At 39.4% G+C, this 14,133-nt stretch overlaps 1 protein-coding gene across 3 annotated transcripts in view; it reads left to right on the forward strand.

Annotated features, from left to right (window-relative positions):
* The first annotated feature begins 665 nt into the window (after positions 1-665).
* The window catches only part of igsf3 (immunoglobulin superfamily, member 3), a 132,676-nt gene continuing 119,208 nt past the window's right edge, over positions 666-14,133 (forward strand). Inside the window, exons 1-3 of one of the 3 annotated variants that reach the window (XM_046844668.1) lie at positions 666-1,289; positions 1,399-1,627; positions 1,734-2,087. In XM_046844668.1, coding sequence (XP_046700624.1) covers positions 2,048-2,087 — 40 coding nt within the window. In that variant the 5' untranslated portion in view covers positions 666-1,289; positions 1,399-1,627; positions 1,734-2,047. Of the gene's footprint in view, positions 1,290-1,398; positions 2,088-14,133 lie in introns of all 3 variants that reach the window. The other 2 variants (XM_046844669.1, XM_046844666.1) reach the window with 2 other exon arrangements.

The following is a 14,133-nucleotide window of genomic DNA, read 5'->3' on the forward strand; positions in this document are numbered from 1 at the left end:
GACTGTGTATATTAATTACAGACCGAATCCATCCTCACAGATCTTGAGTTGCTCAGTAAATTAATGAATATTTAGGCTGTATATGTGAAATCATCAGATGGAAAGATAAATGAAATATTCTGACTGTTACATAAAAGTTAAAGACACTGTACAGTGTGATCAGGGTGCAAGTATGGATTTATTCAAGACTAGCTAAGGCAGCATAACTCAAAGGGAGAGCCAGAAGGTAACACAGGCATGAGGGATCTCTGGGATAAGAGACGTCCCGCCACATCACCATTAACAAACCTGAGTGAACGCATCAGAGTGGGTGGACAACAACATCCAAACATCTTAATTGACCAAAACACTCTACATGATTCCACTGTGATCTGGTCCTTTACCTAAGAAAAACCTCCTAACTATATATAGACTATGTTTATATAGTCGAAGCATGACTATATAAATGTTTTATGTACATGTTTTGGGGGATTTATTGTATTGTGATTTACAGTGAAGGTAGTGAAAATTGTTTAATTTTCACAGTACCACTAATTTTACAATTTTAAAGTACTTTATTAACATAATGGCCTGGTTGCTTTCATACAATATTGCCAAAGCATCATTATAGGAAAAAAGTGAGAAATTTCTGTTGACAAGAACTATTTTACTGTTAAAGAAAAATTGCATTGAAGTAAAGATTAACAACAATAATGATGTGCTTCACTTAATGTATTTTGCAAATTACGGTGCATCGTATTTTACTGATTTAGTTGTTTGCAGCTAGGGGGCGTGGTGAGAGAAGCACGCTCTTGGAGTGTAGGCGGGGTTCAAATGAAAGCACCACCCAGGAGGCGGGGTAACCGGCTAAATGGGAGGGGCTTACTAGATTTTGAAATATGAGGACTATGAACCGCAGTCGCTCATAAGGTAAGGTTCGGATAAGAAAAAAAAAGATTTGTTTTTAAAACCGGCTGATGCAGATAGTGTTAGAAATGTACAAGAATAAATTAAAAACAGCATGCACTGGAAAAAAATAATAATAATAAGGCTCTTTTAGATGGTTGCCTAAACAGTTCACCCGGTATGTAACAGGAACCGGTGTATGTTTATACAAATACAGTACTGTCCAGAAATAGGGTCAAGAAATAGAAACATTGTTTTTTGGAGAGCGGTTGATAAACTGTATATTTTTTTGTTCATCACTCTATCATTACAATCAGGATTTTTCGTTTCCTGGAAAGATCCCCCACGCGTTTTCGGGGTCATCGAGCTCGCGCGAGCTCGCGGATAATCCCGGATTGAGCGAGGTAAAGCATTGCGGCGTGAGGAGCGCGCGCCTAAAAAATAATACACTCAAATCCACGCTTAAAAACCAACATTTCCTTTTTGTTGTGCTTGTCTTCAACGGGAAAATAGGTTGTGCGACCTTAGGTGGGCGCTTCTTCTACTCCTCCTCCTCCTCCCCCTTCTTCTCCTATTCACATCTCTGCTGCTGAAGGTGAAGCCTCGCAGGAGGAGCATCTCCATACAAACGGGCGCGCGCACGCACGCACGCACGCGCATTTATATACACACGCATGTGTACAACCAGCGCACGCACCGATTATAGGGGCTGAACTGGGAAACACGGCGGTGAGCTGCACAGGTATCCTCTACCTATTCAGGACAATATCTGACAATCGAGGAACTGGCATCCGAGGCTGTCATTCATCATTCACTTTCTCTTCTTTTTTCTTTTATCCTCCAACAAGGTGCTGTTTGTTTGCTCCCAGGCGTGGACAAGCAGCTGTAGCGTTTTCACACGCGCTGTGTTTAAAGCGAAACCAAACCGGGACAGGACAGTAGACTGGATATAACCTTACCTAAAGGGAGTATATAGTGCTGAGGTGTAAACTGTGGACATAGAACACACACACACACGCACGCACACACGCGCGCGCGGATATTATAGACCAGGAGCGACATTTTCCGCCTGGAAGACTGAAATCTCGGTGGAGGAAATATTGCAGTTGAAGGAGAAGGAAGTTTGAGTGGAGCAGCACTGGGACACGTTCATTCTCCGGCGATGGAGATCAAATTGCTGATTGTAGCCTTTGTCCTTTTCGGTAAGTGTGTGTGTGTGTGTGTGTGTGTGTGTGTGTGTGTGTTTTTTTAAATACCTTTAATCGGATCCAATCTCGAAATGAAACTGAAATGAGATGAATGGACTTGTTGCTGTTTATTCCTTTCTTGCTCTAATTTTCTCATCACGTTTACTGTACTGTTATTATAAGGGCATGGTGGAAGCTCTTGTGAAATATTTTTACCTTTTCATATATTCACTCATGTGCTGATTATAGAGAATGAACCAGCCATATACACTATTTCTTTTTTTTTTTTCCAAATAAAGAATTGTAAATGAATGGGCACTGAAACAGATTGTTCGGTTTAAGCACAAGGCTGACTGTTTGCTTGGTGTGTGTCCTAAGTCGTGACTGGTGTTAATAGAGTGCGCTCATCCGATTTTAATGATCTAGAATCCTTACAGTAGAATTGCAGTCCATCCAATTGCATGCAAGCTCATGGTACTGCCTGTAAGCATCTCATGCGTGCATGGTGTGATGCAATTTCGCCACAATACCTCCTCTGTACTTAAGGGAATAAGCATTCATGGGCAGTTTTGGGGAGGATTTTTTTTCTTTTTTTTGATGATGACTTCTTTCCGAAACACTGTTCGTGCTGTGACTAATCAGCTTTTGGAAGAACATGAGAGCTCAACCTGAGGTTTAATATGCATTCAGAGACCATAGGAGAGGAGATCGGTATTGCTCTAGGCGAATAAATCGTGTAGACATTGGAGAGGCCAATCAATCCTGATTCAGCCGATGGGCCTCGACTAATGTCTAAGGTCTTGACCTTGCATTTTCAGCAAAGCAAGTTGTGATTAGGATTAAAGCGAGGCTAGAAGCTCTTGGTGCTAGAAAAGCTCTCGTTCTCTCCCGAGAGAAGTTGTTGGTGCACTCGCACACGGACACACACACACACACATGAGTGAGCTCAGATAGTTTGCCATATCCTACGCTGTGATCACACTAGAGGCTGGCAGCACAAGCGTGTGATAGTCACTGATTACGCATGCTTGAAAAACAGGCAGGTTCAATTTCTAAAGGTTTGTTTGTGCATGGCTCTGATCCTGGCAGCATTTTAAGTGATGATCAGGCAGAGCCCTTTGCACACATTTATCAGTAGGTCTTTGTTGTTGTTGTCAGCTGATGCAACCATGACCTGGGTCATTTATGAGTTTTACACACATCTATCAAATTCCCCCTAGCTCTGTCTCAGTCTGAACCAAGTCCAAAAAAACGTACTTGGAATCGGATGCTGTTATAAATTGGACCGGTGTTGTCTGAAACGTAGATCTGCACTTACGTGCACACACAAAGTCCCCTGCGGCACTTTACATATCATTTACATATACTTGGTGCCAGTCACACATACACCTCCCCGTCACACACACCCATTCTGACACCCATTGAAATACACTGCATGCATCTAAACAAACAACAGATGGCTTTAGTTTCCTGGACAAGAGGCATGTTAGTTCCACAGGGAGGAAGGAGATGAGGTGGGAATGGAGCCTGTGCCCACTGTGAGCATTCCTACCATATAAAAAATGTGTCCTCTGCTGCCAGATTTCCTCTATCTATCTGAAAATGTGCCCTCAAATTGCAGTTTCTTTGAATAAGCCATTGCAAAATCGAAATAGTTTGAACTCTGGTAGAGTGGGGGAAAAAAATAGCTAAGAATAATATCATTGAATCATTGAACCATCGCATTTCACATCAAAATCAATCTACCATATGCCCAAAACTTCTCTTTCACTTTAGATACGTGGCTCCAATGATACTGCTTTGTTTGTCTTTTTTCTGCCTCCCTTACAGTGGCATTAAGTGTGAGTAGAACAAGCTGGATGATGCTAAAGTTGATCTGATTTATATTAATGGAATCTAAACAGTATGTCAGATTTCCCACAAGGCTCTGTGTTGTGAGTCTTCAGAGTTGCTATTCTAAAATGTTTATGAGACATGTCTAGGTGAGCTCTCTGAATTTGCTCTAACCACATCATAATGCTGGCGGATGTGACAGTATGATGTCATGTTTCTACTAATAAGCGTTTCTTGTGTTCTATTTATTTTCTGTGTATTTTACTCGTTTTTTTTTTTTAAGCGTCTCCATGGTTTCGTTAGCAAAGGCTCAGCAAAAACGCAATCTTGTGATGCGCATCACCTTTTCCTGCCACATCATAAAATCAGCCATCTGTCTGGCTGGGACAGAGCCTATCGCAGAGAGACTGCTGTGCTGAATTTAGACTGGCGGAGCTGCGGGGTGATCTAGGGAATTTAGAAGTGGCATACTAGACACTCCAGACGTGGCTGGGGGTTGATTTTATTAAGCAGGTAGACAGGAGAGAAAAACATAAAGAAGGGGAAAGAACATGGCTGTGGATTTGAGTCATTTTCTAGATCCAATATACATTTCCCAGAGACGAGGGAAAAAAAATTATTCTTTCACCTTCTTCGAAAGCTTCTTTCCTCCCATGCCCCTTCTCTTTCCTCTCTCTCTGTTTCTCTTTTTACCTGTATTTTTCCAAATTTTGCAAGAAAGTTTTGATTCTGTTGTTTGTGTAATCAGTTGTCCAAAAGTTGAAATGTTACAGTAAAGGCTTCTAATAGGGAAATGAACACCAAATGGAAAACCTTTTCCTTTTCTTCTTTTTATTTTTAATTTTATTTTTATACTCAGTGTTTGAACTGGGCTGCAAACTTGGTCATAACGCAAGATGTGCTTTGGCTTAGTGTGTTTTACCAACTAAAACCTAGTAACTAAAACTAAAACTGTTTAGGTCAGTCCTCTTAAATTCTACAAAATACTGGGAGAATGTACAATGTGGATCAAACGGTAGATGGAATGTTTGATATTACAGCGAATGGGGCTCTTCTGTTATCCAAAGAAGAAATACAGTTTCTTTATCCAATTCCCTCCTGTCCATGCTATTAAGACAAGAATTATCAGCAACCATTTTCATGATTATTCATGATCAACTAAAGTTTAAAGGTAATTTATTAGGTATAGCTTGAAGAGGATGAGTGAGAGAAAAACTGTGAGAGAGAGAGAGAGTGTGAAAGAAAGTGTGTGTTAGAGGGATAGAAAGGGGTATAGGAGTGTGTGTGTGTGTGTGTGTGTGTGTGTGTGTGTGTGTGTGTGTGTGTGTGTATATATGTATATACACTACATTCCAAAATATATAAAGTATATACCAAAAGTATTGGGTCACCTGGTCATAAGTACGGTATGTGATTCTTGAACCTTTAATTCCACGTTTAGTCCCAATTTACTCTTTTAATTTCCTCCACTTTTCGGGAAAGCTGTTCCACTAGATTCTAGAACGTGCTTATGGATATTTGTGTTCATCAGCCACAAAGGTATTACGAAAGGCAGGTACTGATGTAGGTAAAGAGACCTGGGGTGCAGTCAGCATGCCAATTCATCCAAAAGTGTTCAGTAGGGATGAGATCAGAGCTCTCTCACTCAAGATCTTCCTCTACAAAACATGTAAACCATATCTTCAGGGAGCTCACTTTGTGCACAGGGGCATTGCCATGCTGGAACAGGTTTGGATTTCTAAGTTCAAGTGAATGCAAAATTTTATTATAGCGCATCCAAAAACGTCCTATAGAATTGAGTGCCTCCAGCTTTGTGGTAACAGTTTGGGAAAGGACCACATATAGCAGGAAAGGTCAGGTGACCCAATACTTTTGGCAATATAATGTGTATATATAATATAATGTTAGTGTGTGTGTGTGTGTGAGAGGGAAAGATGGTGTGTACAAGAGAAAGAGTGTGGTTGAGAGAAAAAGAGAGTTAAACAATGACTAGGAGAATGCAGCTTTGAATAGTCAGTGAACTAGGCTTGAAAAGATTGATGATGGTGTCAGGAATCAGCGATAGATTACAACCATTTAAATGTCTCTGGGAAAATGTGGCATCTGCAGCTTTAAGATCCCCTCCCCCCCAAAAAACAGTCTTATACGAACCTGCTGTCTGACTGAAGCAGAGCAACAAAACATCTTCCTCTGATGCATCTTGCTTCCCTCGTCCTTTCTGCCAAATAGATAAAGCCCTTCGAATGTCTCACCGTCAAAACAAGAAAAGAGACTTGGTACGCAACACGGCACGTTGTTTATCACGCCGACTTTCCTATACACAAATTCAATCATCACATGCACGTGCAGTTTATATTCTTTTATTTACATTTCATATAACCTTGCGAATTTTCTTCTTCTTTTTTCGGCTTCTCCAATTAGGGGTCGCCACATCGGATCATCCTTCTCCACACCCCCCCTCTCTCCTCCACATCTGCCTCTTTCAAACCAACTACCTGCATGTCTTCCCTCACCACATCCATAAACCTCCTCCTAGGTCTTCCTCTTTTCCTTCTTACCGTTGGCTCGATCCTCAGCATTCTTCTACCGATATACCCCATGTCACTCCTCTGTCCAAACCATCTCAAACTCACCTCCCTCACCTTGTCTCCAAAACGTCCTACATGCGCTGTCCCTCTAATAAACTCATTTCTAATCCTGTCCTCGTCACTCCCAAAAAAACCTCTTCAGCTCTGCTACCTCCAGCTCCACCTCCTGTCTTTTACTGGTGAATAAATACCCAAATTCATCTCTAAACCTGACTCATCAGCAGTTTCGACTTCCTTCCTCTCGTCCGACTCGCAGGCAATTCTCTCGTTCCGTGAGCGATAGTTATGGGGCATGATTAGACAACAAGAAGTTCCACGCTCTCGCACAAGCCTAACTCGGTGATCAAAACTAAAATATATTACTCCTGAAGTCTTTATTAAGTGTTTGCACTAGATGTCATGGAGCTCAACAAGAGACTAGACTCTGACTCTACTACAATGTTGAGTGTAATAAGGTCAGTATGAGTGGGTTTCAGGTTCACAAACCAGTGAGCACTAAACTAGTAGTTTAATACACTGCCATTTTATTAATTTTTCTCAATAAAATAAAAATCACCAGTATAAATATCTATCTATCTATCTATCTATCTATCTATCTATCTATCTATCTATCTATCTATCTATCTATCTATCTATCTATCTATCTATCTTCTATCTCCTTTTTTTTTTTTTTTTTTTTTTTTTACTAGAAAGGAATGGGTCATTAAGTTCGCAGAGAGCATAGTTAGCAGACGCTCTTCTGTCAAGCACTCTCCTCTTTCTGAATCTCTGGTGTTTCAGTGGTTTTCATATTGTTTCTCCTGCTGCGTGAGGAAACAGGCCCGAGGAACTGAGTTCAGCCTGACGGCTCAGACTCCACGGCTCAGAGTAAGATCCTGCTGTGCACAGAGCAAAGTGGAGCCATTTGCCTCAGCAGGACCGCCTGCACACGACACTGCTTTTACACAGAGCTCTCGAATATCCCGCCGTCATGCAAAGACCATTCAGGCTCCGGATACACAACACGCATGTAGTGACTCTCTGTTCTGCATAGAAATGGGATATAAGTAGTCAATAAGGCACGTGTGAAATGTTTCAACGTTTGTTTAACTCCATAAGAAGACCTAAGAATGAGCCCTTAACCACAAACTGTCAGCGGTTGGTCTCCCAAGTGTGTAAGTAGGTTGGAAAAAAATCCAGAGAGTCCAGATTCGAACACCATTCTACATTTGAAGTAAACATTTGCCATTCATTGAATGTCAGTACATGTTCACATTTGAACTACCAGCATCTGGGTGTCTTGGGAATTATGTCCTCTCCTCATTAGAATGCTTTTGTTTTCTTCATCTTCAGATCAATTTTGTTTTTAAATAAACCAAAAGCTTCTTTTCTTCCTGCTTTTCCTGATGAGCTGATGCTGATGTCCTCAGAGGGGGTTAAGCAGGTTATTTGTTTAAACTGGGTGTGACCTGATCTCAATCACAGTTGGATTGTTATCTCTGTTGTCTTGTCATTTGTTGAGTGTAAACATAGTTCCTGATGGCTGTTCAGGCTGATGTGTGTTTTTCAGGCTGATCACTTTTTTTAAAAGGTAGATTTAAAGTTCGGCCCTGAGTCCAGGTAAATAAGGTTTTTTCCGTCCATGTGTTTGCCTGAAGAGGCTCCGATAAGATGGGAACACAAATGTTTGTGTGCGTGTGTGTGTTAACACGTTCCTCCCCCTTGGCTGGTAAACAGGATCTTTTTCCAACCTCCTGTAATCCCCTCCCTGCCTCAGGCTGTCTCACAGTTGCAGAGAAGGAATGATCAACAATCCCCCCCATTAAAACTTTCCTCAACATGCTCATCTCTAAACAGGGGGTCATCTTTAATGACTGCGCTCATTTTATAGCCTTGTAGTTTTACAAAGGAAGTCGTGGTATGTGCATTTGTTAGGGCAGAACAGCTGCACATGCCCCCTGATATTCAAGACTGATGCAAAACACAGACCCACACAACCATATGGAAATGTTTCTATCCCCAGAGTGACTTCACCTAAACACTGGACTGGCACAGCAGTCACTTTAATACCAGCACATGGATGCTTCAGTGGCAGTCACACTGGAAATCTGTACTTCTATCAGAATCACTCATGCACATATCTATCTCTTTATGTCTAATTTATACATAATATATGTGTGTGTGTGTGTGTGTGTGCATATGTATATTATTCCTAACCTTATTTTTATACTTTGCAGTTAGACTTTTTTCTTCTATTATACTTTGATACCTTTATACTATATTTACTTTTTATTTTTGTCTATTTTATATTCTATTTCTATTTTCATGTTTAGATGTTGACAGTCGTAAAAAGCATTTGACTACATGTTCTACTCTGTACGAATATGTAATGTAACAAATAAAAATTTCAATTTTAATTTAGATGCTTCCTAAATTAAAATAAAAGGTGATCATTTATATAATCTTCAGATTTTCTATATACATGTGTGTGCATATACATGCCTGTGATCAAGTTAGGACACGGACTGACTGGACACCAGCACGGTTTCTTAAAATGCACGCTAAAATCACAGCAAACATAAGACACGTGAGACTTTAATTACAGTTGGAGCTTCAGCATTGAAATGATCTCTCCTGCTGTTGTGAGAAAAGTGTTTGGGAATTCATTGGAAATGATGTTGATTTCTGCATGCCAAATGTAATCATCCAAAATTAATATTAAATATGCATCTTGATTAATCTCCAGAGATACTGCAGAAAGCTCAATAAATGTATTAGAGATGATTCTCAGACATTCGCTGCAGTCAGGACGGTTTATATCTTGATGTCTACGGGCCAAATATACACTATAAAGGCAAAAGTTTGTGGACATCTGACCATAAGATTGGTCTGTGCTTTCTGAATATCCCATTCCATTCAGGGTTCTAATTCATCCCCAAAGTGTAGCAGGCTGCTCAAGATTTTCCATATTACATATTTTCATGAAGCTGGAACAACTGGAACATGTTTGGGTCTCTTGGTTGGAAATAGTCTGTATAGTCCCAATGCTTTTGTCCATAAAGTGTGTATATATAGTATATAGTTTTGTCAGATTTGTATGTAAAAAAGTTATCTAAATAAGATAAGATAAACCTTTATTCGTCCCACAGTGGGGAAATTTCTTAAATACATCTAAAATTACTAAATTCCATTTTTTAAATACAAATAGTTTAATGTTTTCTTAAGTAGAGATATCAGATATTTAGCTTAATACTAAGTGTTGCATTTGTGCTTTTTATGGCTGTTTGACTATAATTCAGTCCCAGCAGCATTAGATTTTTCTTTTACTGATATATTTATTTACTTTTTTATTGACTATAATGAATGTCTGAGCATCAGCTATGCAATGTATTTACTGAGGTTTCAGCCAGATCTCAGGAGTTTAATTGTTTTACTTAATTACACTGAAGGCTTTTGTAACAGAGACGGCTATAAATGAAGTCAGGCAACCCAAAAAATATCTACCAACTTGCTGATGAAGGCTACTTAGTGTGTTTGATGGCTTTGTGCTATATTGAAACAGACACCAACCCAGTGTAAAGTCAGAATTCTGTACCATTTGGTTTCTTTTCAGTGGAGTTGGATTATAATCCTAACTGTGCTCTTCACATTTGGGATGGACAGGAGTTCTTAATAGAACCATGTGTCACCTGTAGTTTTAAAAACAATTTATACTAAAAACAATGCCAAAGAAATTGAATGTAAAGAGTTTCCCCACATTGCTACACACATAGAAAACAGTGTATGGGTCTTTCAGTGTATGATGCATTGTGGCTAGAGTGAGTGTTCATTAACTGTAGTCAGATGGCTGCTGTCTGATTACTTTTCCCCAGGAACAGAAGCATGACTAAAGATTTAGGAGAAGGATGAGAAAAGGAGGGAAGAAAGGTGGGGGTTGGAAGGTGGTTTAAATCCCAGCAGGGTTGCTGCTTATTTTACTCCCCACTGCTGCATAAAAGCATAGTGTGACTAGCAATCACTACAAACAATGAACACACCAACAACTAGAGACTAATTAATACCTAATTAGCTTCATTTATAATCCATGGCTGGATTCACAAACATACAAATGGAAATGATGAACAGCGAAAGCAAAAGCTGTCATTCACAGAGCGTCCACAGGCGCTTTGCAGTTGGAATTGATGTTTACTGAGCTAAATGGCAAAACCTGCTTTATTAGCCTGGGAGAGATAGCAAAGAGACGTTAACCTGTTAACAGCTCGGTCTGGTGCGCGCACGTGTTTGTGCATGTGTAAGTGACAGTGTTGTTAGTGTTTGTGCAATGTGTTTGCTCTGTTCAGACTATTTTCTTAGAGGTTCTCTGAGTAGATCCACCTTCTTAATGCATGGCTGCTGATGATAAGCTGCCAGTCTGTGTAATGGACAAAAAGAGAAAATGAGGGTATGGGGTATAGAGAGAGGGGGGGGGGGATGCTAGGATGTAAAGATTGCTAGGAAAGGGGATGGTGTAAGTGGAGCAGGTGTGTGTGTTTTGTGGGAGGCCATGTCAGACACTCTTAGCCCAGACAGGGACTGGGTTGCAGATGGGGCATAAGGCTATGGCTCAGCAGATTTCCCATAAACACTAAATATTTTAACATGTCTATTGTTGATGGATGGAACGGGAAAAGGTGGGTGAGGGTGGACCACATGCCTAGAATTATTCATGAGGGGAGGAGGAGAAATATTGGAGCATTATTGGGTAAAAAGTACAGATGTGGCCTTGGCATCCATTGCAACGCGTTGCACACACACTACACACTGCTCCTGTGCAGCTTTAAAACCTGGGACCTAACATGAGGTCAGATGTATGGTGTGCTTGAAAGGACCATAAATCACCAGCAGATAACATGCTCCCAACATATGTATAATGGAATACCGTGGTCCTTAGGGGGAAAGTGAAATATGGACTTGTGAAATATGGGAAGGGAACAGGCCTGATGAGACTCTCCTGATGAGTTTAAAGACCCTGCAATATAAGCCTTATGTGAGTACACGTGCACACACATCACAGCACTGCCCCCAAAGGCTTGTACGGTAGGCACTAGGCATGATGGGTGCATCACTTCATCCGCCTCATTTCCTACCCCGACGCGTCCATTGCTCCAGAGTCCAATTTTTATGCTCCCTAGCAAATTAAAGCCTTTTTTTTCTGATTAGCCTAACTGATAAGTGGTTTTCTTAATGCTACACAGCTGTTTAATCCCAATCTCTTGAGTTTTCTTTGCATTGTGCGAGAGTTCTGCTGGGTTTTTTTTTTACGATTTGATTCCACCAAACGTTTAAGTGATCGCCGATTACGATCGTTCAAGATTTTTTTTCATCCACATTTATTCTTCGGAGATGATGGTTCCCACTATCCTTCCAGTTTTTTAATTATGCGTTAGACAGTTCTTAATCAAATTTTAGTAGTTTCAGCAATCTCCTTGGATGTTTTATTTTGCTTGAGGCAGGCCAATAATTTGACCCTTCTGAAACAGATCAACATCTTTTCCATGAACACAGGAAGTGTCTTCCAACATGGTTGTTTAAGAAATGAGAAGCTACTCACTGCATCAGTTAGGGTTAAATAACTTGTTGCCAGATGAAATATATTCATCCATGCAGTATTTCTCCAATGGGAGGCTCTTACCTATTTGCTGGGTTAAATCCAGGTGGTGACTTTTTTTTTTGCATGGCAGTGTATATGTGTGTATATATACATACGTGTGCATGTGTACTCACACAAGGTTTATATTGCAGGATTTTGAAACTCATTAGAAGACATTTCTGTACCTATACTACAGGACAATCTGTGGTCTCTATATTTACATTTATGGCATTTGGCAGACAGCCTTATCCCGAGTGACTTACAGAAGTGATTTGAAGTCACAATCCATTAATACGGCATGTGGACGAAAATATTAACTGACCAAATTTGGTTCTTCAAAAACTGTTAACACAAAAATTGGTGGCACACCATTGAATAGGATGTCTCTGGATACATTAGTGTAAATTTCTTCCTTCAGTTGAACTTGTTCTGATTCTGGTTCATGGTTGAGCAGTGCTAGAGGATCGGATGGAGTGTGCTGCAGTGTGGGATGTGATAAAGCTTTAAAGTTAGTAAGTAAGAGTCCATTCATGACTTTTTGGCTAGCATCACTGCTTTAAACTCAAGTGGGCAGCTACAGATAGCCATTGAATGGAGTGAAAAAAAAATGGCATAATGTAGGAGAACTTTAAAGGTTGAAACTAAGTAATGCAACTGCTTTGTGGAACAGAGGCATTACTAGGATGCAACTAACAATTTTGATAATCCTGTTTTGCTTATTATAACTATATAGAACAATAATTCAGGGTATTTATTTATAATAGTATACTTAAAAAAAAATGCAAAGCCACATAATTTATAGTGTTATTGAGTTTAATTATCTTTCATTTTGACATTTTGAAGCTTCTAGTGGCTGCTTGTTGAGGAGTGCATGAGGGATTTCTCCTTTAAACAAATTCACTTATGCTGGGTTGTTTCTTTCTGTTTCTTTCTTCTCTATAATAAATTTGTGTATCTAAGGTATAAATTGTGTAAATCAACATTTGTATTGTTTTTAATGATAATTGCAGATGGCAAGTTGACAATCATGCTTTTAAAATATACACAATTTTTTTTTGTTGTAAAGATATAAGCAAAATTTAGTTTTGTATAATAATTAAATGAGATATATTCTAAATTAAATATGCAAACATTGAAAACAAGCATTTAAACATAGTGAAGCCGCAGTAAACTTTTAAAAACAGATCATTTACTGTTGTAGTGGAAAAATGCTATAAAAACGAGAATGGGATGAAGAAACGCAGCAAGCTAACAGGCTTAACAAAATATAACGGATTGGTGTACAAATGCATAAGCATTCGCTGAAAACCACTAAGATATGTACTCATTTACTGCTGCTGTTATTTGCTGCTTTTAGATTTAGTGTTTGTTCGCACCATTTTTATTGAATCCGTCTCCATTACAAACAGTTCACACAATAGCACTTCATTAAACTACACAATTTTCGCATGATGATGATTCTACAGTTTTTGCTTACCGTGCTGATGTTTCGCCTTCATCCATTTTCCTTTTCGCACACTGCTGTTTCCTAACGTCACGCTAACCTAACGCTAACTTGAGCAGCCAACAAGACACCGAATTTTGATCATTATCGATTTTATCGATAATTGTTTTTCATTTTAAATCAATTAAATACATTTTAAGTTTTAAATCAAACACATCTCGTTGAACATTTCTGCAAAAATCGGTTGACTTGAGTTGCGCGAAAAATATGAGTAAGACTTTTACGCCATCATTCAAATATCATACATTCCTTCATTTCATAAATTGAGAAATTCATTGGAAGTCATTGGTCTACAACAAGGCTGTGGGTTACACAAATGTCTTGCAGTCCTTAAAATCCTGTTAGATATCGCCACGTTCGAAGCTGTAATAGTAAAACCAAACAGGTTTTTTTCTGTGAAGAGCAACGTATTCCAAACCGAGAGTAAACTACAAATGTAGCTGTGAAAGAAACTCTCAGTCCTTTTGTTTTATAATTATTTTTTTTTTTTACTTATTGTACAACATAACATCACACTAAACTGTTTTG

This window comes from Silurus meridionalis, chromosome 3 (genome assembly GCF_014805685.1).
Source record: "Silurus meridionalis isolate SWU-2019-XX chromosome 3, ASM1480568v1, whole genome shotgun sequence".
Classification (NCBI taxonomy): Eukaryota; Metazoa; Chordata; class Actinopteri; order Siluriformes; family Siluridae; genus Silurus; species Silurus meridionalis.